The sequence below is a fragment of the Macaca thibetana genome, chromosome 7 (genome assembly GCF_024542745.1).
Source record: "Macaca thibetana thibetana isolate TM-01 chromosome 7, ASM2454274v1, whole genome shotgun sequence".
NCBI classification, from domain to species: domain Eukaryota; kingdom Metazoa; phylum Chordata; class Mammalia; order Primates; family Cercopithecidae; genus Macaca; species Macaca thibetana.
In genome coordinates, this window is record NC_065584.1 from 151,037,852 (window position 1) to 151,065,051 (window position 27,200).

The 27,200-nt window shown below is 41.5% G+C and overlaps 2 protein-coding genes across 9 annotated transcripts in view; one reads left to right on the forward strand and one right to left on the reverse strand.

The window, feature by feature from the left end:
• The window catches only part of SNAPC5 (small nuclear RNA activating complex polypeptide 5), a 717,963-nt gene that overhangs the window by 13,728 nt on the left and 677,035 nt on the right, over nt 1–27,200 (reverse strand). The gene's annotated exons all lie outside the window — the stretch shown is intronic.
• The window catches only part of ZWILCH (zwilch kinetochore protein), a 46,433-nt gene that overhangs the window by 2,823 nt on the left and 16,410 nt on the right, over nt 1–27,200 (forward strand). For 3 of the 4 annotated variants that reach the window (XM_050795946.1, XM_050795948.1, XM_050795947.1), the window contains 11 exons: nt 1,230–1,281; nt 6,798–6,893; nt 8,671–8,789; nt 12,598–12,797; nt 14,310–14,380; nt 14,687–14,842; nt 17,632–17,703; nt 20,920–21,013; nt 21,490–21,545; nt 23,464–23,569; nt 24,103–24,182. In XM_050795946.1, coding sequence (XP_050651903.1) covers nt 1,230–1,281; nt 6,798–6,893; nt 8,671–8,789; nt 12,598–12,797; nt 14,310–14,380; nt 14,687–14,842; nt 17,632–17,703; nt 20,920–21,013; nt 21,490–21,545; nt 23,464–23,569; nt 24,103–24,182 — 1,102 coding nt within the window. The remainder of the gene's footprint in view (nt 1–1,229; nt 1,282–6,797; nt 6,894–8,670; nt 8,790–12,597; nt 12,798–14,309; nt 14,381–14,686; nt 14,843–17,631; nt 17,704–20,919; nt 21,014–21,489; nt 21,546–23,463; nt 23,570–24,102; nt 24,183–27,200) is intronic. The other variant, XM_050795949.1, reaches the window with a different exon arrangement.

Below are 27,200 nucleotides of genomic sequence, written 5' to 3' on the forward strand. Positions count from 1 at the left end.
ACCATGGAACTGTGGTTTACTTGTTGGAATCCAGTTAGGACTATGAACCAGGGACTATGCTTTTGTTTGATATTCTCAGCATCTAGCAGGAGTGAGTGGCCTCTATTACACATGCTTGAGACATTATTGCAAGACTGATTAAATACACGGTGAAACCCCATCTCTACAAAAACAAAATTAGCCAGGCGTGGTGGCAGGCTCCTGTAGTCCCAGCTGCTAGGGAGGCTGAAGCAGGAGAATGGCGTGAACCCGGGAGGCGGAGTTTGCAGTGAACCCAGATCGCACCACTGCACTCCAACTCCAGCCTGAGCGACAGAGCGAGACTCCATCTCAAAAAAAAAAAAAAAAAAAAGACTGATTAAATAACATCCCTGAGTTATAAGACATAAACATCTGTAAGGATAAATCACAATCTTTCACAATATGGCAAAAGTGAATTAGTCATAGGCCTAGCTCTTCTGTTTCTGTTTCAGGAAGTCATATAGTATTAGATCAAATATAGATATAAATGGTTTCTTGAAACAGTTCTGTTGGGTTCCTTCAATGACTAAAGATTTGTTTTCAGTGTAGATCAGGCTGGTGTGCATTTTGGCATGTTAACGGATTACAGTTTAAGTGCTTTAGATTCACTATTTTAAAACTTTCTTGAATTAAGGGATAATAATTAAATGATATCCTAGAGTTTCATGCTTACATTTTGAAAAGAAGATGTTCAGCATAATCAAATCTACTAACTTTGAGTAACAAGTTTTAAAAATGGAGGACAGATGCTTCCATTTTAGCCCTAGAAATCTAAGGCCCAGGACCCTTAAGTAACTTCTCTGTGGTGACCTACTGATTCCGTAACAGATCAGAATCCAATCAGTTTTACTTCGAAAGGTCATGTGGCAAGTTACATTTTAATTTTAACTGGTGATGTGTTTGAAAAGACACAGAGTAGAGGTAGGCACCCCAATTTCCTGCTGCCTCTGAGAATCAGTTGTACCCAATTGAGGGCAACAGTCTATTCATCTCTATCCCAGGTTTCTTTTTTGTTTCTCTTTTCTTCTTAACCTAATGCTTCTTTTCTGCTTTTTTTCTCTCTCCCCAACTACATCTTAGGGCTGCTGTAAGTATGTGCTTTTTGCCTTTCCCATAGGTGTCCTGCAGAGATAAAGTGATGACTGACTCCTGAGTGTGATAACAGGAGAGATAATGTTCTATTTTTCACATGTGGTTCTGCATTTCAGGGCATTTAATGAAGAAAAGAAAGGAGTCCATAAAGACCCATTTCTCTATGAGGTATGAACAATTTGGTTTTTAAACACAACTATAATCCTAAAATTATCTGTTTTTATTTTTATTTTTATTTTTATTTTGAGACGGAGCCTCGCTCTCTCACCCAGGCTGGAGTGCAATGGCATGATCTTGGCTCACTGCAACCTCTACCTCCCAGGTTCAAGAAACTCTCCTGTCTCAGCCTCCTGAGTAGCTGGGACCACAGACACAGGCCACCACAACTGGCTCATTATTGTATTTTTAGTAGAGACAGGGTTTCACCACATTGGTCAGGCCAGGCTGGTCTCCAACTCTCAACCTCAGATGATCCACCTGCCTTGGCCTCCCAAAGTGCTGTGCTTACAGGCATGAGCCACCACGCCTGGCCAGTTGTCTGTTTTTAAAAGTCAAGTTTATTGAAGTTAATTTATATACAGTAAATTTTATCCTTTTAGGGTACCGTTCTATGACTTTTTTTTTTTTTTTTTTGAGATGAAGTCTTGCTGTGTCTCAACCAGGCTGGAATGCAGTGGTGCGATCTCAGTTCACTGCACCCTCTGCTCCCGGATTCAAGCAATTCTCCTGTCTCAGCCTCCTGAGTAGCTGGGACTACAGGCGTGTGCCACCACACCTGGCTAATTTTGTATTTTAAGTAGAGATGGTTTCACCATGTTGACCAGGCTGGTCTCCAACTCCTGACCTCAAACAATCCACCTGCCTTGACCTCCCAAAGTGCTGGGATTGCAGGCATGAGCCGCTACACCCAGCCTGTTCGATGACTTCTGATAAATTATTTGGTCATCACCCTGTAATCAAGATATAGAATATTTCTGTCATCTCCAAAAATGTTCTTTTGTCCCTTTACAGTCAGCCCTTTCCCATCCCTTAGTTCCTGGCAAAAATTAATCTAGTTTTTGTCTCTGTAGTTTTACCTTTTCCAGAATGTCCTATAAATAAAATCATACAGCCTTTGATTCCGACTTCTTTCAATTAGTATAATGCAGTTAAGATTCACCTATGTTGTTGTGTGTATCAGCAGTTCATTCTGTTTCTGAGTAGTATTCCATTGTATGGATGTACCGTAGTTTGGTTATCCGTTCACCAGTTGAAGGACATTGGGTTGTTTCCAGTTTTTGATGATTACGAAAGCTGCTATAAACATTCATGTATTTATTTAGCATCTAATATGTGCTAAGTGTTTCATAAGTAAACTCTCCATAGTTGGGGAGATAAAACCTATGTCCATGAAATAATTAGCAAACTAAAATGAAGTATATGTTAACAGACAAGCCGGGGGGGAAATACTCATGAATGAGAAGCTGTACTATCTATATTTATCTATGTGTGTGTGTGGCTATATATATATATACACACACACACACACACACACATATATATATAATGATATATAGCTCTTAAAAATCAATAAGAAAGATGGCCGGGCATGATGGCTTATGCCTGTAATTGCAGCACTTTGGGAGGCTGAGGTGGGTGGATCACCTGAAGTCAGGAGTTCGATACCAGCCTGGCTAACCTGGTGAAACCCTGGCTCTACTAAAAAACACAAAAATTAGCTGGGCATGGTGGCATGTGCCTGTAGTCCCAGCTACTTGGGAGGCTGAGGCAGGAGAATCACTTGAACCTGGGAGACAGACGTTGCAGTGAGCCAAGATTAAGCCATTGTACTCCAGCCTGGGTGACAGAGTGAGACTCTGTCTCAAAAAATAATAATAATAAAATAAAATGCCAGGTGTGGTAGCTCGTGTCTGTAGTCCCAGCTACTTGGGAGGCTGAGGCAGAAGAATTGCTTGAACCTGGGAAGCAGAGGTTGCAGTGAGCAGAGATCACACCACTGCACTCCAGCCTGGGCGACAGAGCAAGACTATCTCAAAAAAATAAAAATCAATGAGAAAGACAAAAAACTATAAAAGAAGAATAGGCAAAGGACCTGAGTAAGTAATCAAGAAAGAAACATGCAAATAGAGTTACCCTTCACTGTCTGAATTCTCACTAACCAAACTCAAGAATCAGAAATATCTGCGTAAACTCATTCATCCCTTCCTGCCTGAATTTTTGTTGCTTGATATCTGTATTAGTTTCCTAGAGCTGCTATAGCAAAATACTGCAAATTAGGCAGCTTCAAACACAAAAATTTGTTCTCTCCCAGTTCTGGAGACTAAAATTCTGAAATTAAGGTGTCAGCAGGGGCATGCTCTGTCTGAATTCTCTAAGAAAGAATCTTTCCTTGCCTCTTTCTAGCTTCTGATGATTTCCAGCAAACTTTAGTATTGCTTGGCTTGTAAACACATTACTCCAATCTCTGCTTCTGTAGACACGTGGTACTCCCCCTGTGTGTCTATGCTTCTAACTCTCTTTCCTTTTAAGTATACCAGTCATTGGATTTAGGGCTTGCCCTAATCCAAATTAATCCTCATCTTGATTACATTTGCCAAGATTTTATTTCCAAGTAAAGTCACATGTATAGGAACTGGAGGTTAGATCCTCAAGATACCATTTTGGGGGACACAATTCAACCCACAATAGTACCTGAAACTCGGTAGAGTAGAACCTAGTAGATTAGAATAACACAGTATCTTTGGCTCTCTGTGCTTGGTTTCTTCATGCTTTAGTATCCAAACTAAGAAGCCAAATCGATTCAAATAATGAGAGATATTTATGATTAATAAGCATATTAGAAACTGCTGTTTACCTTGGCCAAGTGTGGTGGCTCACACCTGTAATCCTAGCACATTGGGAGCCTGAGGTGGGAAGATTGCTTGAGCTGAGGAGTTTGAGACTAGCCTGGGCAATATGGTGAGACCTTGTCTCTACAAAAAGCAAAAACAGCTGGGTGTGGTGTCACGCACCTATATAGTCCCAGCTACTACTACTGGGAGGCTGAGGTGGGAGGATCACTTGAGCCTGGGAGGTTAAGGCTACAATGAGCCAAGATCATGCTACTGCACTCCAGTCGGGTGACAGAGCGAGACCCTGTCTTCAAAAAAAAAAAAAAAAAAAAAAAAGATAAAAAGAAACTGTTCACCGTCATTATTGATCAAACATGACAAAACAGTAAGATCTTATGTTTTACTGTGAGATGGTAAAAATAAACAATGAAAATGCTTTTTTTCTTTCTTTCTTTTTTTTTTTTTTTCTGAGATGGAGTCACTCTGTCGTGCAGGCTGGGGTGCAGTGGCGTGATCCCAGCTCACTGCACCTCTGCCTCCCAGGTTCAAGTGATTCTCCTGCCTCAGCCTCCCAAGTAGCTGGGATTATAGGTGCCCGCCACCACGCCCTGCTAATTTTGTATTTTTAGTGGAGATGGAGTTTCACCATCTTAGCCAGGCTGGTCTCAAACTCCCCACCTCAGGTGATCCATCCACCTTGGCCTCCCAAAGTACTGGGATTACAGTCGTGAGCCACTGTGCCCAGCCATGAAAATGCTTAATGTGCTGATATAAGTGATGGAAGTATAAATGTGTAGGTGCAACATTTTGAAAGGCAGTCTGATAGTATCAGTGTGATTTTAGGTATTCATCTTAAGAAAATAATTCAAAAGTGTTCACTTGAATTGATGTCATCAATTGTTTATAATAGCAAAAAACTGGAACCTACTAAAGTGTCATACAATATGGAATTAGTTATGTGACAAAAGAGCTGTGGTACTAGACTGCCAAAGAACATTGAATGACATAGACATTCATGATATAAAACTATTAGAATCCTGTTTTTATTAGGCAAAATCCTATCTAGATATCTAAATAGGTGCATTTCTATTTTTATTAGGATGTTTTAAAGAGATGGGATCTTACTCTGTTGCCCAGGCTGAAGTTCAGTAGTTGATCAAAGTTCACTGCAGCCTCAAACTCCTGGGCTCAAGTGATCCTCACACCTCAGCCTCCCAAGTAACTGGGACTACCAGTGCACCACCATACATGGCTAATTTTTTTTTTCTTTCTTTTCTTTTTTTGAGAGACATAGTCTTGCTGTGTTGTAACTTGTCTCAAATTCCTGGCCTCAAACCATCCTCCCATCTCAGCCTCCCAATTAGATGGGATTATAGGTGCCACTGTGTCCAGCATACATTTGTATTTAAATAGAGTTATATTTAAATACATTTAAATAAACCAGGCTAATAACAGTAATGATTATCTTGGGCAGAATCTCACTCCATTGCCCAGGCTGGAGTGCAGTGGCGTGATACCAACTCACTGCAACCTCTACCTTCTGGATTCAAGCAATTCTCCTGCCTCAGCCTCCCAAGTAGCTGGGATTATAGGCACCCACCACTATGCCCAGCTAATTTTTGCATTTTTATTTATTTATTTTTTCTTATTTTTTAAGATGGAGTCTCGCTCTGTTGCCCAGGCTGGAGTGCAGTGGCACATTTTGGCCTGCTGCAAGCTCCACATTCCAGGTTCAAGCGATTTCTGCCCCAGACTCTTGAGTAGCTGGGATGACAGGCCTCCACCACCATGCCTGCCTAATATTTTGTAGTCTTAGAGATGGGGTTTCACCAGTTTGGGCAGGCTGGTCTTGAAGTCCTGACCTCAAGCAATCCACCCGCCTCAGCCTCCCAATGTTCTGGGATTACAGGCGTGAGCCACTGTGCCTGGCCTAATTTTTGTATTTTTAGTAGAGACAGGATTTCCCCATGTTGGCAGGCTAGTCTCAAGCTCCTGACCTCAAGTGATCTGCCTGCCTCGGCCTCCCAAAGTGCTGGGATTACATGCGTGAGCTGCTGCACCCAGCCTGTTTTCAAACTTTTGAATAAACTTCCAGTTGGAATGAGAATGTATCAGGTTTTGGCCAGGACAGTGGCTCATGCCTGTAATCCCAGCACTTTGGGAGACTGAGGTGGGAGGATTGCTTGAGGCAAGAATTTTGAGACCAGCCTGGACAATATAGCGAGACCCCATCTGTATGAAAAATAAAATAATTAACCAGGTGTGGTGGCACACACCTGAAGTTCCAGCTACTAGGGAGGCTGAAATGGGAGGATTGCTTGAGCCCAGGAGTTTGAGGCTGTAATGCACTATGCCTGTGCCTATGAATAGCCATTGCACTCCAGCCTGGGCAACATAGTGAGACTCCGTCTCTTTTTTTCTTTTCTTTTTTTTTTTTTTTTTTTTTTTTTTTTTTGAGACGGAGTCTCACTCTATCCCCCAGGCTGGAGTGCAGTGGAACGATCTTGGCTCACTATAAGCTCCGCCTTCTGGGTTCACACCATTCTCCTGCCTCAGCCTCCCAAGCAACTGGGACTACAGGCGCCCACCACCACGCCTGGCTAATGTTTTGTATTTTTAGTAGAGACGGAGTTTCACCGTGTTAACCAGGATGGTCTCGATCTCCTGACCTTGTGATCCGCCCACTTTGGCCTCCCAAAGTGCTGGGATTATAGATGTGAGCCACCGCGCCTGGCCGAGACTCTGTCTCTTAAGGACATTTTCCGTTGACTTGCATAGAACTGGTCTTTATGTGTTTAAATAGTAGAAATATACAAGTGTATATATAACATTGTTTGATACCTGTTTTAACAGGCTGATGTCCAAGTGCAGTTGATCAGCAAAGGCCAACCAAATCCTTTGAAAAATATTCTAAATGAAAATGACCTAGTATTCATAGTGGAAAAAGTGGTAAGTAGTGGTTTGACTTTGTGATTGTTTAATTCTCCATAACCAAATATGGTTTCTTGGGAATAATCTAACATGTACACCTTTTAAAATCAGCATCAGTGAAAATGAGTTCTCATTCTTTTAGGAGTAAGTATAGTGCTGTCCAGTACAAATAAATATGAACCATATATGCAATTTAACATTTTCTAGTAGCCTCGTTAAGAAAGAAACAAGTAAAATTATCAATAAATTGATAAAATTGACTTATTTCTTTCTTTTTTTTGAGACAGAGTCTCACTCTTGTCACCCAGCCTGGAGTGCAATGGCGCAGTATCAGCTCACTGTAACCTCTGCCTCCCAGGTTCAAGCGATTCTCCTGCCTCAGCCTCCCGAGTAGCTGGGATTACAGGCACCTGCTACCACGGCCGGCTAATTTTGTATTTTTAGTAGAGATGGGGTTTTTCCATGTTGGTCAAACTAGTATCAGACTCCCGACCACAGATGACCCACCCGCCTCGGCCTCCCAAAATGCTGGGATTACGGGCATGAGCCACAGCACCTGGCCTTTTTTTTTTTTTTTTTTTTTAAGATGGAGTCTCGCTCTGTCACCCAGGCTGGAGTGTAGTGGTGTGATCTTAGCTCACTGCAACCTTCGCTGCCCGAGTTCAAGCAATTCTCCTGCCTCAGCCTCCCGAGTAGCTGGGATTACAGGCACCTGCCACCATGCCCAGCTTTTTTTTGTTTTTGTTTTTGTATTTTTAGTAGAGAAAGAGTTTCACCATATTAGCCAGGATGATGTCGATCTCCTGACATCGTAATCTGCCCACCTTGGCCTCCCAAAGTGCTGGGATTACAGGGGTGAGCCACCTTGCACTGCCACCCTGCCAACTTATTTCTTTTGTTGTTCAGTTCCATGAATTTTAACACATACGTAGATTCTTGCAGTCAGCACCACAATCAGGATATGTAACAGTTTCATCTCGCTGAAAAACTCCCTTGTTGTTATTATTGGCAAGCCTGAGCTATTTTGTAAACACATGGATAATTGTACCCACTAACACCAATCAGAGGTTATTGCCCTAAGAAGAATAGATAAAAAAGACTGTGGGCCTAAGGTTATAGCCCAGAAAGAAGGTCTTCCTGTTTTGAGAGTGAAAAATCCAAGAACATCTGGGTTTCCTTTGTATTTTACCTTTACCTAATCATTTTGTGCATGTTGGAGCACTTCCTTTTCTACTTTTAAGATAGCCTCGCTCTGTTGCCCAGGCTGGAGTGCCGTGGTACTGTCATGGTTCACTGCAGCCTCCACCTCCCAAGCTTAAGCAATCCTTCCTCCTCAGCCTCCTGATTAACTGGGACCACAGGTGCATGTCACCACCCTGGCTGATTTTTTTTTTTTTGGTAGACACAGGTCTCCCTGTGTTGCCCAGGTTTGTCTCGACCTCTTGGGCTTAAGTGATCCTCCTCCTCAGCCTCCCAGAATGCTGGGATTACAGGCATGCGACACCATGTCCTGCTGAGCACTTCCTTTTCTAAAAGCATCGGTTGCTTCCTTTGCCATTAGCAACTAAGGTCAGTATCTTTTTATAGGACAGTGGAAATGCTCCTAATGGATTTTTTTGGTACCATGCTAGTTTGTGGCTATTCTTGCCAAAACCTAATCATTTGTGCTTAAGGGTATAGAAATAAGTACCCTTGTCGTATGTTCTGCTTGTCATTATTCTGTAGCATAGTAAAGAGTCGACTGTTATTTTAAGTGCTCTTTTGTCTGGTTAAATAATTAAGAACATTTTTAAAGCCTTTAGAAAAGGAAGAAACAAGTCATATTGAAGAACTTCAATCTGAAGAAACTGCCATATCTGATTTCTCTACTGGCGAAAATGTTGGACCACTTGCTTTACCAGTTGGGAAGGCAAGGTAGGTTTTCTCTTTTGCTGAGTAAGGGTGGCAACTTGGATTTAAATTGAAACATTCTTATAAACATTGGGAAAAATAGGCCTCTAGCCCTTGTATCTTCCTTCGTCTCCCCAACCCCCTGATAAATATACCCAACTGAGGATAGTTCTACTTGAATATCTGATAGGTATCCCAAATGTGACCAAGAATACTGCAGTTATCTTCCCTTTCTTTACACCTCTATACCAATTTATTGTTGTTTCTCAATTGTTTTCCGTATGTGTAATCTGGTTCCCCTCCAGTCTTTCTTCCTCAAGTGAAAGCCTGACCAAGCTTCTTTCCTGCTTAAAATCCTTTAGTGGTTCTTCATCGGCTTCATGATAAAACCCAAATTCCTTAAGAATGACATATGGGAACCTTCATTGCCTAGCCCCACTTGTCCTCCACCAGGGGTGGTACCACACCCAGAGGGAATTGGAAATATAGGGGAGTATTTGGTTTGTCACAGTGACTGAGGGGAGCTACTGGCATTTAGTGAACCTGGGCCGTGGGTGGCAAACATCCTGCAATGCCTGGGACTCTCCCGCACAATGAGCAGTTATCTCACCCAAGGTGCCAGTAATGCCCCTGTGAGAAACCTGAGAGCCTCTGGCTACCTCTCCAGCTTCGCTTCCTGCCTCCCCACTGTGTGGCTATGCACAGTTCCCTCTGTCCAGCCCTGTCCAGCCTCCTCCTGCCTCCAAAACCAGAAAGTCCTTGTCTTCCAGATGTTCTGGCGGATATAGTCATGCAAATACTAACAGAATGGTATGAGAATGATAACTACTGTAATAACATTCACAAAATGATTCCTTCATGCTGGTTTTTATTTTCCTCTATGGAAGTTTCTTTTCTTTTCTTTTCTTTTTTTTTTGATACGGAGTTTTGCTCTTGTTGCCTAAGCTGGAGTGCAATGGTGCGATCTCAGCTCACTGCATCCTCTGCCTCCTGGGTCCAAGTGATTCTCCTGCCTCAGGCTCCCGAGTAGCTGGGATTACAGGCATATACCACCATGTCTGGCTAACTTTTTGTATTTTTAGTAGAAACGGGATTTCACCACGTTAGCCAGGCTGGTCTTGAACTCTCACCTCAGGTGGATCCACCTGCCTAGGCCTCCCAAAGTGCTGGGATTACAGGCGTTAGCCACCATGCCCAGCCTAGAAGTTTTAAAAGTTTAATCGGCCTTTTCCTTCATAGGTCCTTGATTTCAGTCATATTTGGCCTGTTTTCTCCCTACAACTTTAATGTTATTTATTTGTATTATTTTCTCCAACCAGTGTTTATGTGGGTTGGTTGATGTGCTTATTTCTTTTTTTTTTTTTTGAGACGGAGTCTCGCTCTGTCGCCCAGGCTGGAGTGCAGTGGCCGGATCTCAGCTCACTGCAAGCTCCGCCTCCCGGGTTTACGCCATTCTCCTGCCTCAGCCTCCCAAGTAGCTGGGACTACAGGCGCCCGCCACCTCGCCCGGCTAGTTTTTTGTATTTTTTAGTAGAGACGGGGTTTCACCGTATTAGCCAGGATGGTCTCAATCTCCTGACCTCGTGATCCGCCAGTCTCGACCTCCCAAAGTGCTGGGATTACAAGCTTGAGCCACCGTGCCCTGCCCAGATGTGCTTATTTCTTTGCTCTCCATTTCTTCTTGCATTTTCCTTCTGGGATTATTTCACCTCTTTTTGGAAATAAAATCCCCTGGAAATTTTTTTCCTGGACGTCTGTTGGTAATCAATTTAGTTTTCATGTCTTTGAAAAATAAAAATGTAAGCCACATTTTTTGGTGACTTTCAATTTTGATATACTTTCAAATTTACAGGAAAGTTATAAGAATAGTACATGAACTTCTGTATATCCTTAATCCAGATTCACCAGTTGCTTAGATTTTGCAGCATTTACTTCTTTTTCTTCTTCCCCTTTTCCTTTTTCTCTTTCTCGTATGTCTTTCTAGATAGATATATGCAAAGCAGTATATTGCTATATATGTATTCATATATAGGTATATATGTATATTGTTACAACTATATATCATTATAACAATACGTTTATAACTATATATTCTTATAACTATAGTCTGTGTGTATGTGTGTGTGTATATATATGGTAATATACACATATACACCATTTTAAAAATGAAGTATTGACAATGTAGTGAAGATACGGAGCCGGGCACAGTGGCTCACGCCTGTAATCCCAGCACTTTGGGAGGCTGAGGCGGGCGGATCACGAGGTCAGGAGATCGAGACTATAGTGAAACCCTGTCTCTACTAAAAATACAAAAAATTAGCCGGGCGCGGTGGCGAGCGCCTGTAGTCCCAGCTACTCGGGAGGCTGAGGCAGGAGAATGGTGTGAACCCGGGAGGCGGAGCTTGCAGTGAGCTGAGATCCGGCCACTGCACTCCAGCCTGGGTGACAGAGCGAGACTCTGTCTCAAAAAAAAAAAAAAAGATACGGTACTCTTACCCCTAAATACTCCTCTTTGTATTTTCTGTGAACAAATAAATTCTTTTACATAACCATGGAACAATGATCAGAATCTGGAAATTTAATATTATTATAATACTGTTATCTAATCAGAGCCCATATTCAAATTTTGTTAACTGTCTCACTAACTAATGACTGAGCATCATTTTGTGTTTATTGGCTCCTACTTCTTTCTTTTCTGTTTTTTTTTGAGGCAGTCTCACTCCATTGCCCAGGCTGGAGTGCAATGGCGCGATCTTGGCTCCCTGCAACCTTTGCCTCCTGGGTTCAAGTTATTCTCCTGCTTCAGCCTCCTGAGTAGCTGGGATTCAGGTGCCTGCCACCATGCCCGGCTAATTTTTGTATTTTTAGTAGAGATGAGGTTTTACCATGTTGGTCAGGCTGGTCTCAACTCCTGACCTCGTGATCCGCCTGTCTTGGCCTCCCAAAGTGCTGGGATTACAAGCATGAGCCACTGCGCCCGGCCTGGCTCCTACTTATTTCTTTAGATTAATCTCACCTCTTATCTCTTCTACTGAACTTCCACTCCTGCTGAACCCCCAATCCTCACCATATTGAAGCTCCCTGCTCATAGTAGCTCCAATCCTGTCATACTCTGTCACTTTCTGGTGCATGCATTTTGATTTGCCTGGTGAATCTATTAATGGATAAAGTATACATATATATACATCTTGCTATTTAAGTTTTAGGTTGTTGTTTCTGTGAGACCTCTCATATCTTTTTTTTTTTTTTTTTTTTTGAGATGGTGTCTTACCCTGTCACCCAAGCTAGAGTGCAGTGGCACGATCTGGGCTCACTACAAGCTCTGCCTCCTGGATTCACGCCATTCTCAGCCCCTCGAGTAACTGGGACTGCAGGCACCCACCATCACACCAGGCTAATTTTTTTGTAGTTTTAGTAGAGATGGGGTTTCACCATGTTAGCCAGGATGGAAGACTCCTCGTATCTTTTTAAAAGAAAATTCTGGCTGGACGTGGTGGCTCACAACTATAATCCCAACACTTTGGGAGGCTAAGGCAGAAGAATTGCTTGAAGCGAGTAGTTTGAGACTAGCCTGGGCAACACTGCAAGACACTCTCTCTCTACAAAAAATAAAAATAAGCCTGATGCAGTGGCTTGTGTCTGTAATCCCAGCTACTTGGGAGGCTGAGACAGGAGGATCACTTGAGCCAAGGAGGTCGAGGCTGTAGTGAACTATGATTGCACCACTGCATTCCAGCCTGGGCAACAGAGTGAGACCCTGTCTCTCAGAAAAAAAAGAAATTCTTGAATTGGAAATCTCTGTCTATAATTTGTCCTTACTCTTGTTTTAAAGGCAGTTAATTGGACTTTACACCATGGCTCACAATCCTAATATGACCCATTTGAAGATTAATCTGCCAGTTACTGCCCTTCCTCCCCTTTGGGTAAGATGTGACAGTTCAGATCCTGAAGGTACTTGTTGGCTAGGAGCTGAGCTTATCACAACAAACGACAGCATTACAGGAATTGTCTTATATGTGGTCAGTTGTAAAGGTGAGTGCTGTCTCTAGAGTGTGTATGTATGTGTGTGTGTGTGTTTGTGTATTTATTTATTTGTATAGTTACTGTTTCATTTTTTTTCGTAAACTGTTTTTTTACAAAAATTGATATTGTTATGACATAAGGTAGAACTTGCATTAATCACCATAAATCTACTTTAGTGTGTAACTTGCAGCATGTGGGAGGTATTCCGGAAACACCAGAAACAGATCTCCAAAAGTCTGGACAAGAGATTTACACTTGTCTGATTTGGGTTTCATTTTATTTCTATGCGTATGTTATTGACAATTTTCATTGGAAGATACAAACTCACAATATGTTTCCAATCTCAGACATTTAATTGTATTTTTGGTAGTAGTATTGACCCTCATTCCACTTTATTTTTTATTTATTTATTTATTTATTTATTTTGAGATGGAGTCTTGCTCTGTCACCCAGGCTGGAGTGCAGTGGCACGATCTTAGCTCACTGCAACCTCCGCCTCCTGGGTTCAAGCAGTTCTCTGCCTCAGCTTCCAGAGTAGCTGGGATTACAGGCATCCATCCGCCACCATGCCCGGCTAATTTTTTTGTATTTTTAGTACAGACGGGGTTTCAAGACCGTATTGGTCAGGCTGGTCTTGAACTCCTGACCTCATGATCCACCCGCCTCGGCCTCCCAAAGTGCTGAGATTACAGGCATGAGCCACCGCGCCCAACGTCCAGTTTATTTTTTATTTACTTTTTTTTTTTAGAGATAGGGCCTTACTCTATAGCCTAGGTTGGGGTACCATAGTGCCTTCATAGGTCACTGCAGCCTCAAACTCCTGGGCTCAAGTGATCCTCCCACCATAGTCTCCTCAATAGCTGGGACTACAGGAGAGCACAACCATGCCCAGCTAATTTTATTTTTATTTTTAATTTGTTTTTAAAAGACAGGGTCCCACTATATTGCCCGGGCTGGTCTCAAACTCAGCCTGAAGCAGTCCTCCCACCTCAGCCTCCTGAGTAGCTGGGATTACAGGCAAGTACTGCTGCGCCTGGCTGTTCCACTTATATTCTTTTTTTTAGTTTTTTGAGGTAGGATCTCACTCTGTCACCCAGGCTGGAGTGCAGTGGCGCAATCATGACTCACTGCAGCCTCAACCTCCTGGGCTCAGGCAATCCTGTCACCGCAGCCTCCCAAATAGCTGGGACTACAGGCACATGCCACCACACCTGGCTGTTTTTTTTATTTTCTGTAGAGACAAGGTCTAGCTATGTTGCCCAGGCTGGTCTCGAACTCCTGGGTTCAAATGATCCTCCCTCCTCAGCCTCCTAAAGTGCTGGGTTTATATGTGTAAGCCACTATACCCAGCCCACTTTCATTCTCTTACAAACATTTCATTTATCTGTGATTTGAAATTTAATTTTAACAGTTATTTTGTTGAGTTGCGGTACACTGAAAATGTGAGGGATTGCAGTTTTGTAGCTCTAACAATGTAATTTTGAGTTGTGCCTTTACATGTCTTTTTTTCATTTCCTATAGCTGATAAAAATTATTCTGTAAATCTTGAAAACCTAAAAAATTTACACAAGAAAAGACATCACTTGTCTACTGTAAGTGTTTTGCTTCTACTCATATTATTTTCTTCAAATTGTTATCAACCTGCCTTCCTAGTTTACAGGTTTTTTTTCACTCCTAAGATGACTAGATATTTTTCTGTAGTATGAAAATGTTTATGTTTATTTTCATATCAGCTAATGACCAAAATTGAAATGCCTTCATGCCTTTTAGCTAATCTTTGTGGTTTCAAAGAATTGTCTTACTTTTCCATTTGGGACAAGGATCAAAATAGTTTGGGTAATGGGCTTTTGGCCGTGTGGAAGCACAGCTAAATGGTCTGCTGGGTGCACTCTTTTCAGGTAACATCCAGAGGCTTTGCCCAGTACGAGCTCTTTAAGTCCTCTGCCTTGGATGATACAATCACAGCATCACAAACTGCGATCACTTTGGATATTTCCTGGAGTCCTGTGGATGAGATTCTTCAAATCCCTCCACTCTCTTCAGCTGCAACTCTGGTAAGAGTGGACCCAATTTTCTTTCCGGGTTCATGAGAGTCCTAAATGTTGGCTTACTTGCTTGTTGCTGGTGCTCCATGCTTCTAGTCTCGGCACTTGCTGGGTGTGAGCTTGGACAACTCTGAAGGGCCCACCTTGCCACTAACGTCTCACCAGGGCAGCCAGTGAAGGTTTTGTCAGGTGATCTGATCTATCGGTTGCCCTCAGCCCTATAGTAATACAACCGAAGAATTTTCTAGTGACAAATAAAGTCTCCTGAGTGGTGACTCAAGTGAATCCGTGTTTTTTTGTTTGTTTTGTTTTGAGACAGAGTCTTACTCTGTCACCCAGGCTGGAGTGCAGTGGCACGATCACTGCTCACTGCAGCCCCGAACTCCTGTGCTCAAGCAATCCTCCCACCTCAGCCTTCTGAGTAGCTAGGACTACAGGCAAAAGCCTCCACACCTAATTTTTTAAACTTATTTTGTAGGGACAGAGTCTCCCTATGTTTTCCAAGCTGGTCTCAAACCTCTGGGCTCAAGTGATCCTCCCACCTCCACCTCCCAAAGTGGCTCACGCTGGGATTACAGGCGTGAGCCACTGTGCCTGGCCCTCTTATTCTTAAAAGGGTAGAGATATTGGTAACACATCAAGAATCATTATAATATTAAGCCCTTTCACTCTATATGTACATTTCTAGGAATCTTTCTTAAGAAATTAGTCAAAATTGGCCAGGCACAGTGGCTCACGCCTGTAATCCCAGCACTTTGGGAGGCCGAGGAGGACAGATCACAGGGTCAAGAGTTCGAGACCAGACTGATCAATATGGTGAAACCCCATCTCTACTAAAAATACAAAAGTTAGCTGGGTGTGGTGTTGCGCTCCTGTAGTCCCAACTACTCGGGACGCTGAGGCAGAAGAATCGTTTGAACCCGGGAGGCAGACATTGCAGTGAGCCAAGATCGTGTCACTGCACTCCAGCCTGGGCGACACAGTGAGACTCTGTCTTAAAAAAAAAAGAAATTGGCCGGGCGCGGTGGCTCAAGCCTGTAATCCCAGCACTTTGGGAGGCCGAGACGGGCGGAACATGAGGTCAGGAGATCGAGACCATCCTGGCTAACACGGTGAAACCCCATCTCTACTAAAAAATACAAAAAAACTAGCCGGGCGAAGTGGCGGGCGCCTGTGGTCCCAGCTACTCGGGAGGCTGAGGCAGGAGAATGGCGTAAACCCGGGAGGCGGAGCTTGCAGTGAGCTGAGATCCGGCCACTGCACTCCAGCCTGGGCGACAGAGCCAGACTCAGTCTCAAAAAAAAAAAAAGAAATTAGTCAAAATTGCTAACAGGAATTCATGTGTAAGATATTCAGTGCAGTGATATAGCTGTGTTTCCAAAATACTATAAACAAAACCAGAATGTTCAGTAGGGTATAGTTAAAATGGATTTCTTTTCTTTTTGAGATGGTGTCTCCCTCTGTTTCCCAGGCTGGAGTACAGTGGCGTCATCTCGGCTTACTGCAACCTCGCCTCCCTCCCAGGTTCAAGCAGTTCTCCTGCCTCTGCCTCCCAAGTTGGTGGGACTACAGGTGCATGCCACCATGCCCAGCTAAATTTTTTGTATTTGTAGTGGAGACAGGGTTTCACCATGTTGGCCAGGCTGGTCTCGAACTGAACTCAAATGATCTGCCTGCCTCGGCCTCCCAAAGTGCTGGGATTACAGGCATGAGCCACCATACCTGGCCTAAAATAAATTTCATGACGAAATATTTTACAGTCTTTAAAAGCATGTTTTAAAATCTCGAATATTAATAATAGGATGTGCTTATTACACAAAACTAAAAAAGAAAAAGTATAAAATTATTTATGTAATGGGATCTCAATTATATTTTAAAAAATATATATACACAGAAGCCTGGATAGTGTTAATAGTGGTTCCTTCAGAATGGCAAGATTATGGATAATTATATTCTTGTTTTGAGACAGAGTCTTACTGTCGCCCAGGCTGGAGTGCAGTGGCATGATCTCAGCTGACTGCAACCTCTGCCTCCCAGGTTCAAGCAATTCTCCTCCCTCAGCCTCCTGAGTAGCTGGGATTACAGGGGCGTGCCACCACACCTGGCTAATTTTTGTAATTTTAGTAGAGACCAGGTTTCGCCAAGTTGGCCAGGCTGGTCTTGAACTCCTGACCTCAAGTGATCCACTTGCCTCAGCCTCCCAGAGTGCTAGGATTACAGGTGTGAGCTACCGCGCCCGGTCATGGATAATTATATTCTTTATACTTTTCATGTAATAGGAATTTACATACATCGGCATTTACATTATTCTTTTTCTTTTTTTATGTTTGCAGTCTTAGGTTTGTAAGACATTGACTTCTGGCTAGGACAGCACACTGTTTAGTTAGAAGGAGTCTAATAAACAGATTTATTGGAGACTTCATTTTGGTTTGTGATAATGATAAGTTATCACCGAATCTTGAGATATATTTATTTAAATTTCTCCTACCTTGTCCTCCTGGAAATTCCTTGGGAAAAGGCAGGAGAGCATGTGAGGAGGGCAGTTGTTCCACATAGGTACAATTGTTTGTGGCATAGAAAGAGGATACAGTGGTTATAACTTAGGTTATTGGGTCAAGATGGCAAAATCTCTGAGTGAGATGTTCTAAATGATGTGTTGACCTCATTTTTCAATTCATTGGTCCTTTATGAAATATATTTTTTAATGTGTGAAGGATAGTTTGAAATGCAAGTATAACACTTAGGTAGAGAAGATGGGATTAACAGTGGAAAACTGACAGACTTTGGAAACTTTTTAGAATATTAAAGTGGAATCGGGAGAGCCCAGAGGTCCTTTGAATCATCTCTACAGAGAACTTAAATTTCTTCTTGTGAGTATCCTTCCAGAATTCCTTTCCTTCAATCTCATGTTTTTATAAAAATGTGTTATTGTTGTTTTTACTTAGGTTTGTATTCTTCAAAATTTGTTCAGATGTTATGTATCCATTAGATACTGTGACAGTTTGGGCAGTTTAATTTTACTTATGTGGTAGTTGTCCTTACAATTAACGGGAGCATTAGGTCGTTACTGGCTACATTTCTCTTACCTTTTGTGGTGGTGTTATTTTTTTTTAATTAATTTATTTATTTTTCCATTGTGTGTGGATACACCACAGTTTGTTCATTCATCAGTCGATTGACATCTTAGTTGTTTCTATTTTTTGGCTATTATGAATAATGCCTCCATGAACATTTACATACAAGTTTTTGTGTAGACATGTTTTCACATGTCTTGGGTGGAGTTACTAGATCATATGGTAACTGTATATTTACCTTTTGAGGAACTGCCAAAGTATAACTATTGTCCAAAGTGGTTATGTTATTTTATATTTCTTTCAGTAGTATATGAGGGTTCTGATTTCTCTTCATCTTTGTCAACACTTGATATTGTCTGTTTTTTAATTATAGTCATCCTAGCAGTAGTGAAGTGGTATCTCTTTGTAGTTTTGATTTCATGTGCTCATTGGCCTCTGCTTATTTTTTTAGCTTAATCTCATACTTTACTTCCATTGCCACTGAACCCCCAACCCTCACCACATCAAGCTCCTTGCTTGTAGCTCAGATCCTGTCATACTCTTATCACCTTCTGGTATGTGCATCTTGATCTACCTGGTATGCACTTCTCCTACCTCTTTGCTAGGTGAACTCTCTATGATAGTTGTACTGATCTCACAGAATGGCTTGTGTTGCTGTAGAACTCCACACATACCTCTTGTCAGTGTGTTTATAAAACACAGTAATTTGTTTCCTTATCTGTCTCTTCTACTAGACCTGAGTGCCTGGTTCCCTATTGTGCCCTTACCATCTAGCATAGTACCAACTATTTTTGATACTTTTACTTCCTATGAGTAAGTACTATTTCTCTGTTTTTACAAAACTGATAGTTTTTCTACCTTTCTCACCTTTCTTCTTTCTTGAAAGCCCGTCTTTTAGGACCCTTACTGTGGGCCTCCATCATACTTTTGCCCTCACATCTCTGCCCTTCTCTCTCCACACCCCTGCAGAGAGCTGATCTACTCAGTGATTTGACTGACACCTTTGTGAGCAAGCTCCAAACCCTCATCTTCAGGCTGATAGCACTTCCCATCTTTCTAACTTCCACCACATTATTTCCCACTTGGGTAGAGTGCTATTGCTTCCAGAGTCAGTATGTCGAAAATGAAACTCTCTTCTCCAGACTACATCCTCTTTGAAAACGCCCCCATTTCTGTCTGTGGTCCCATCATTCCTTCAGTTTCCTAGGCTAGAAATCTCATATTTCACTTTAGTAAGAATTATTATTTCTGTCACCACTACATACTACTATAGCTAGAAGCTCTCACTCTGCTATGTGCCACGCATGGTGCTAGCTGGTTCAGTTATTTTGCCTGAAGGTGACAAACTGGTGAATGGAAGAGCTGGCACAAATTTATTTGTGTGTTTGTCTAATTCGAGTCTCCCTTAAAAAGCCACAGAATCTTAGATACACATGTAGCCATAGTCTCTCTGTGTTCAACCTCCTATATTTTATAAATGGATAGGATTTTTTCTTTTATTCCACATATACCTTGCTACCCTCCCCCCATACATATACAATACTTTTTCTCCTTTGAAGTCTCTTTCACTGTGCTCATCTTAGTTAAAATCTTTACCATCTTCTTCTGGGACCACACTAATGATGATTCATTGTTTCTCAACAGGGGCACTATTGGCATTTGGGCAGGAACATTCTTTGTGATTTGAGACCATGGTGCGCACACCAAGATGTTTAACATCTCTGGCCCCCACCAGACTCCATGCCCCAAGTGCTGTTGTACTCCCAGTCATTTATGACAACAAAATTACATTCATATTTTTTTTTTTTTTTTTTTTTAAGATGGAGTCTCACTCTGTCACCCAGCCTGGAGTGCAGTGGTGCTCACTACAACCTCCACCTCCCAGGTTCAAGTGATTTTCCTGCCTCAGCCTCCCCAGTAGCTGGGATTACAGGTACCCACCACCACACCCGGCTAATTTTTTTGTATTTTTAGTGCAGGTTTGCACTAAAATACAGCGTGGATTGCCCCGTTGGCTAGGCTGGTCTTGAACTCCTGACCTCAAGTGATCCACCCGCCTCAGCCACCCAAAGTGCTGGGATTATAGGCATGAGCCACCATGCTCAGCCATCTTCATATTTTTCTAAAGACCTCCCCCCGGGAGTGGGAGGTGATAGCATTTCAACTGGGAAATGTTGTATTTTCTCTTTCCTAGGAATCCATCCTTGGTACTTCTGATAGAGAAATTCTTAACTAGATCATGTCCTTTTCCTGCCAAAAAAATCAACATTGGCTGTTTTCTGCCTATGAAACTGAAAAACTTTTGTAGATCCCTTAATGGTTTAGCTGCTGTTTCTTCTAATTCTATTTCCTGCTGCTGCTTTGTTGCTTTTTCTACCCTGGCTGGGATCACACCATCCTCTTCATCTTATTTCATGCCGTTTTCCTGCTAGCCTATGGTTCCCACATTTGAGTTGCAACTGAAGTTCCACGTTGTTTCACTGGCTATTGCAGCCTAACTTGACTGCTTTTTTTTTAAGTCTATTGACATATTGTATGTGCATACACATTTGTATATTTTAATATAAACTTCCACTTACTATTTACATTTATTCATCCCCAGACTATTTCATTTGTCTTATCTGTCTGTCTTTGCCAAAGTTACAAGCATCTCCAGGGCAAACCCAGTATCCTCTGTAGCACCTATGCATTTGGCATCATTGTTGAGAGCACCATCTTTGGGATCAGACCATAGAGTATATGTCCTGACTCTGTCAGTTACTAATTGTGTGACCATGAGCAAGTTACTGAATCTCTCTTAGCCTCAGTAAGATGAGAATAATAGTATTATCTACCGTAGAGTTTTGTTAGGATTAAATAACATGTACTATATATAAAGCACCACAGCAGTACCTGGGATGTGATAAACACTCAAGAAATGTTACTGCAATTAATATTTTTATTACATACATCCTTATTGATTAAACAGTGTTTTCTGCTAACAAGTTTTTGGGGTTTTTAAATCTCCCGTAGGTTTTGGCTGATGGTTTGAGGACTGGTGTCACTGAATGGCTCGAGCCTCTGGAAGCAAAATCTGCTGTTGAACTTGTGCAGGAATTTCTGAATGGTGTATTACTTGTTTTTATTCATTGAGAATTTATACTTGCTTTGTTTAAATATAAGTTTATCTTTAAGCTTGATATTCTTTTTTGATTGGAATATATACAAAGCTTTGAGGTCTGTAATGGTCAGAGGGACAGCTTTTGTTCTGAATTGCTGATGGTAGAGAGCTAAGTAATCCTAAGAATTAATACAATTTCATTTATGTTTGAGATTGAAGGGAAAAGGAGATGAAACAGTAGCCTCTGTATACCTAGCACGTGCCTGATGCCAGGTGTCAGGGGCTTTTCTGTTACCTCGGTTCATCTTCACACCCCCACCTGAGGGGTATCTATTATAATCTCCACCAGAGAGTTCAGTGATTTGCTAAAATCCTCAGTTATGCTTCTACTGTCCCCATTTACCATTTGAAAATAGGATTAGGATGGAAATAATTTGGAAAGCAGAAAAATTAAGAGCTAATACACTTCTGCCACTTTCTAGACTTAAATAAGCTGGATGGATTTGGTGATTCTACAAAAAAATACACTGAGGTTGAGGTAAGTGATTATTATCAGTTAGAAATAGACACAGAAATAGCTTTTAAAATTCAGTTATGCTGACATCTTTCATGTTGTACAATTGCAAATGGATTTGGTATATCAAGGCAGCATTTAGGGAGAATTTTTTTTTTTTTTTTACTTTAAGTTCTAGGGTACATGTGCACAACGTGCAGGTTTGTTACATATGTATACATGTGCCATGTTGGTGTGCTGCACCCGTTAACTCGTCATTTACATTAGGTATATCTCCTAATGCTACCCTCCCCCCTCCCCTACCCCCAGCAGGCCCTCGTGTGTGACGTTCCCCACCCTGTGTCCATGTGTTCTCATTGTTCAGTTCCCACCTATGAGTGAGAACATGCAGTATTTGGTTTTCTGTCCTTGTGATAGTTTGCTCAGAATGATGGTTTCCAGCTTCACCCATGTCCCTATAAAGGACATGAACTCATCCTTTTTTATGGCTGCATAGTATTCCATGGTGTATATGTGCCACATTTTCCTAATCCAGTCTATCATTGATGGACATTTGGGTTGGTTCTAAGTCTTTACTATTGTGAATAGTGCCACAGTAAACATATGTGTGCGTGTGTCTTTATAGCAGCATGATTTATAATCTTTTGGGTATATGCCTAGTAATGGGATTGCTGGGTCAAATGGTATTTCTAGTTCTAGATCCTTGAGGAATCGCCACACTGTCTTCCACAATGGTTGAACTAGTTTACACTCCCACCAACAGTGTAAAAGCGTTCCTATTTCTCCACATCCTCTCCAGCACCTGTTGTTTCCTGACTTTTTAATGATCGCCATTCTAACTGGTGTGAGATGGTATCTCATTGTGGTTTTGATTTGCATTTCTCTGATGGCCAGTGATGATGTTAGGGGGAATTTCTGTTGATCTTTATTGTCAGCACTGGTTATTGTTTTCCTTAAGAACTAATAAATATTTTAATTTAATTTTATTATTATTATTATTTTTTGAGACAAGGTCTTGCTCTGTCACCCAGGCTGGAATACAGTGACTCCATCACGGCTCACTGCAGCTTTGACCTCCAGGGCTCAAGCGATCCTCCCACCTCAGGTCCTTGAGTAGCTGGGACTACTGGTGTGGACCACCATGTCTGGCTAATTTTTTAACTTTTTGTAGAGATGGGGGTCTCATTATATTGCCTAGGCTGGTCTTGAACTCGTGGGCTCAAGCAGTCCACCTGCGTTGGCCTCCCAAAGTGCTGAGATTACAGGCATAGCCACTGCCTGGCCAGAACTGATAAATATTTTTGAAGAGAACTGATATATATGTATTATTAGTTGCTCAATTGCAGAGAAGTAGAAATGAACATGTTAATATTACTGTAAGATGACTCTACAATCATATATTGGTATACTATAAGATCGTACTGTTAAACTAGATATATTCTCATCTGACAAATAGGAAAATGGAGACCAAGGTAATTTAATTATTTTTTTTAAAAAGCGAAAGGGCATTATAGTTTTTTGTGGGTTTTTTTGTTTTTTTTTTTGTTTTTTTTTTTTTGTTTTTTTTGAGACGGAGTCTTGAGGCTGGCTCAGTGGCCGGATCTCAGCTCACTGCAAGCTCCGCCTCCCGGGTTTACGCCATTCTCCTGCCTCAGCCTCCCGAGTAGCTGGGACTACAGCCGCCGCCTCACCCGGCTAGTTTTTTGTATTTTTTAAGAGACACCGTTTTAGCCAGGATGGTCTCGATCTCCTGACCTCGTGATCCGTTGCTTTACAGGCTGTTGATTTGTATCTCCTCATTAGTGAATGAAGTTGTAGAAAATGCATTCATATCTTTGTGTGTGTTCATGAATCCATAATTTCTCAGAGCAGCATTTGAAGGCTTAAATTATTTCACTTAAAAAAAAAACTGTGTATTCTCTGAAGCTTGCCTTCTTTTCAGACAGTGAAGCATGACACTGCTGCAGTCGATCGTTCCGTCAAGCGTCTTTTCAAAGCTCGGAGTGATCTTGATTTTGCTGAGCAACTGTGGTGCAAAATGAGCAGTAGTAGGTGTTCATCATTATTTAAATGTTTCCTCTTATTTCTTAGGTTTATTTTTAAGTCCTTTGGAAATACTACAGTGTGTACCACTAGTCTTGTGGGGAAGTCTGGTTCTTAACTTTATCTAATTCATTTCTAACGATACATTGGTACATTCTGCGTAAGAATTGTACTAAGACAATTTGTAGAATTATCCTTTTCTCCTGCCTTTTTAAGTATAAGACTTAGGTAATTTTCATGCTCTATTTATGTGAACCAAAACATATACCTTACTGAAATTATAATTATTATAAAAAGGAAAATATATTCTTTAGTATTTTACTAAGCGTGTTGTTTTTTGGCAATCTGAGTTTGATTTCTTTCTTTAGAAATGCATTAAATCTTTTTTTTTTTTTGCCACTTTAATTTATTTCCCTTTCTCCTACCCATAAAGTACAGATTCTTGCTTTCTACTTCATTTGTGTATCCTTAAGATTAACGATATTTTTGATCTGTAGAAATACCCTGAAAATAATGTTACATTGATTTGTTTTCCAAGGTGTGATTTCATACCAAGACTTGGTGAAGTGTTTCACATTGATCATCCAGAGTCTACAACGTGGTGATATACAGCCATGGGTAGGTTTCGTAGTGTGTGTCAGATCATTTTCTCAGCAGCATGGCATGATGGTTAAAGACACAGGCTCTGAAGCCGACTGCCTGAGTCTGAATTTCAGCTCTGCTACTTTCTAGCGGTGTCAAGTTGGCCAGGTTCCTTTACTTTTCTGTGTCCCAACATCCTCATCTGTAAAGTAAAGGTAAGAATAGTATCTACCTCGTAGTGTTCCAGGATTGACTAATGTTATCCATGTAACGCACCTAGTGCCTAGCTCATAGTTAAGTGCCCAGTGTGTGTAAACTACTAATATTGTCATTGTTAAGTGTTGCTGTGAATGAGTATTCTCATACACTACTGATGAGAATGCAAATTGGGATGTTCTCTAAAAAGCAATTTTGGTAATGTATTGAGATCCTCACAATGTATCATGGCCTTTGAACCAAGAATTCTTTTGTTAGGATGTACCCTAAGCTCATACACATAAATATGTATCTAGACTTTATGTATCAGAATAGTCATCACAGCCTCATTTATATTGGGATAAAATTTTAAATGACCTAAATTTCCCTTGCTAATGGAATGGCTAAGTAAATAATGATATAGCTATATATGGCTCATGTAGTAGTTGCTGAAAAAATGATGCTGAGAAATGATATGGAGAAATGCTTACAATATTCGATAAAAAGGAATATACACAATTATATCAATGTAACTTTTGGAGAGAAAAATATGGAAACAAATATGCTAAAAATCTTAAGAGCAGTCACCTCTGGTGGAAGGGTTACAGATGACTTTTTCCAGTCAAGCGTGGTGACTCATGCCTGTAATTCCAACTCTTGGGAGACTGAGGCTGGCAGATCACTTGAGGTCAGGAGCTCGAGACCAACCTAGTCAATATGGTGAAACCCCGCCTCTACTGAAAATCAAAAAAATTAGCCGGGCATGGTGGCAGGCATCTGTAATCCGAGATACTCAGGTGTCTGAGGCAGGAGAATTGCTTGAACCTGAGGCAGAGGTTGCAGTGAGCTGAGATTGCACCACTCCACCCCAGCCTGGGCAACAGAGTAAGACTCCACCTCAAAAAAAGAAAAGATTTTTTCCAACTGTGTTATATCTACTTTATGAATTTTCCACAGTGAATTTGTGCTACTTTTATAGTAAAGAAAAATCTAGGTAAAACAAAAAGATTTTTAATAGGAATTACTTTAGATAATATGACCGCCAATTCATAATTATAAAAGTTATAAACTTTTATACGTGTGAACAAAGGTACATTCCAGAGTAAAGGCGTGCAAGCTCTGCTTAATTGGGCATTAGTGATTCTAGGCATTTTAGTTTTAGCCGTTGAATTTTTCTCTTGAGAGTTTCTGTGTTCATGAAATGTTTACAAGTATAACCTTACCATGTACTAAGTGCAAACAAAGTGAAACTATTTATGTATATATTGTAAAAAGACCTTGCAAAGATTATGATGAAAGTTAAAGTAGAGAAATAGAAAGTAGTGGGAAAATGACAGATATTTTATGTGTACCTAAAATGAATTAACATTTGGAACACATATTAAATTGTAAATTCACAGCTCTTTTTAATTTACAAATTATCAGGTTCGTATGTTGGATATTGTAGCCAATGAGGAGTTCCTTATGAACATGCATGGACCATTGAGGGAGTTTGTTTTACTGCAGCAACAGATTTGTGGTGTAGATGAAGATGTTCAGTTGTGGAAAAAGATGCCCAATAGCACTTAAATCAGCTAGGAGAAGAGAATTCCTAGTTGTAAAATTTCAAAGAAACAACTCTGGCTTCTCTTTGGTGGAATTATATCTGGGGATGATAAGTTTAAACCCTTCTTAGTTGCTTTAAACTTAATCAAATGAGATAGGAATGATATTTTATTTATTTTATTTTATTTTATTTTTTGAGATGGAGTCTCGCTCTATTGCCCAGGCTGGAGTGCAGTGGCACAATCTTGGCTCACTGCAAGCTCCGCCTCCCGGGTTCACGCCATTCTCCTGCCTCAGCCTCCCGAGTAGCTGGGACTACAGGCACCCGCTACCATGACTGGCTAATTTATTCTATTTTTTAGTAGAGACAGGGTTTCACCGTGTTAGCCAGGATGGTCTTGATCTCCTGACCTCGTGATCTGCCTGCCTTGGCCTCCCAAACTACTGGGATTACAGGTGTGAGCCACCAGGCCCAGCCTATTTTTTTAAGTATTTATTTATTTATTTATTTTTATTTTTTTGAGCCAGAGTCTTGCTCTGTTGCCCAGGCTAGAGTGCAGTGGTGCAATCTCAGCTCACTGCAGCCTCTGCCTGTCAGGCTCAAGCTATTCTCCTGCCTCAGCCTCCCAAGCTGGGACTATAGGCGCTCCCTACCATGCCCAGTTAATTTTTTAAAAATATTTTTTATTTTTATTATTATTATTATTATTTGAGATAGAGTCTCACTCTGTTGTCCAGGCTGGAGTGCAGTGGCGCAATCTCGGCTCACTGCAACCTCCGCCCTCCTGGGTTCAAACGATTCACCCGAGTAGCTGGGGCTACAGGTGCATACCACCACACCTGGCTAATGTTTTGTATATTTAGTAGAGACAGGGTTTCACCGAGGTAGCCAGATGGTCTTGATCTCCTGACCTCATGATCCGCCTGCCTCGGCCTCCCAAAGTGTTGGGATTACAGGTGTGAGCCACCGCGCCCTGCCAATTTTATATTTTTATTAGAGATGGGGTTTCACCATGTTGTCCAGGCTGGTCTCAAACTCCTGACCTCAAGTGATCTGCCCTTCCCAGCCTCCCAAGTGCTGGAATTACAGGTGTGAGCCACTGCACCCAGTCCCAGGAATGGAATTTTAAAAACTGACATTCAGGCTAGGCACCGTGGCTTACACCTGTAATCCCAGCACTTTGGGAGGCCGAGGCGGGTGGATCATAAGGTCAGGAGTTTGAGACCAGCCTGGCCAACATGGTGAAACTCCATCTCTACTAAAAATACAAAAATTAGCCAGGTGTGGTGGCATGCTCCTATAAGCCCAGCTAC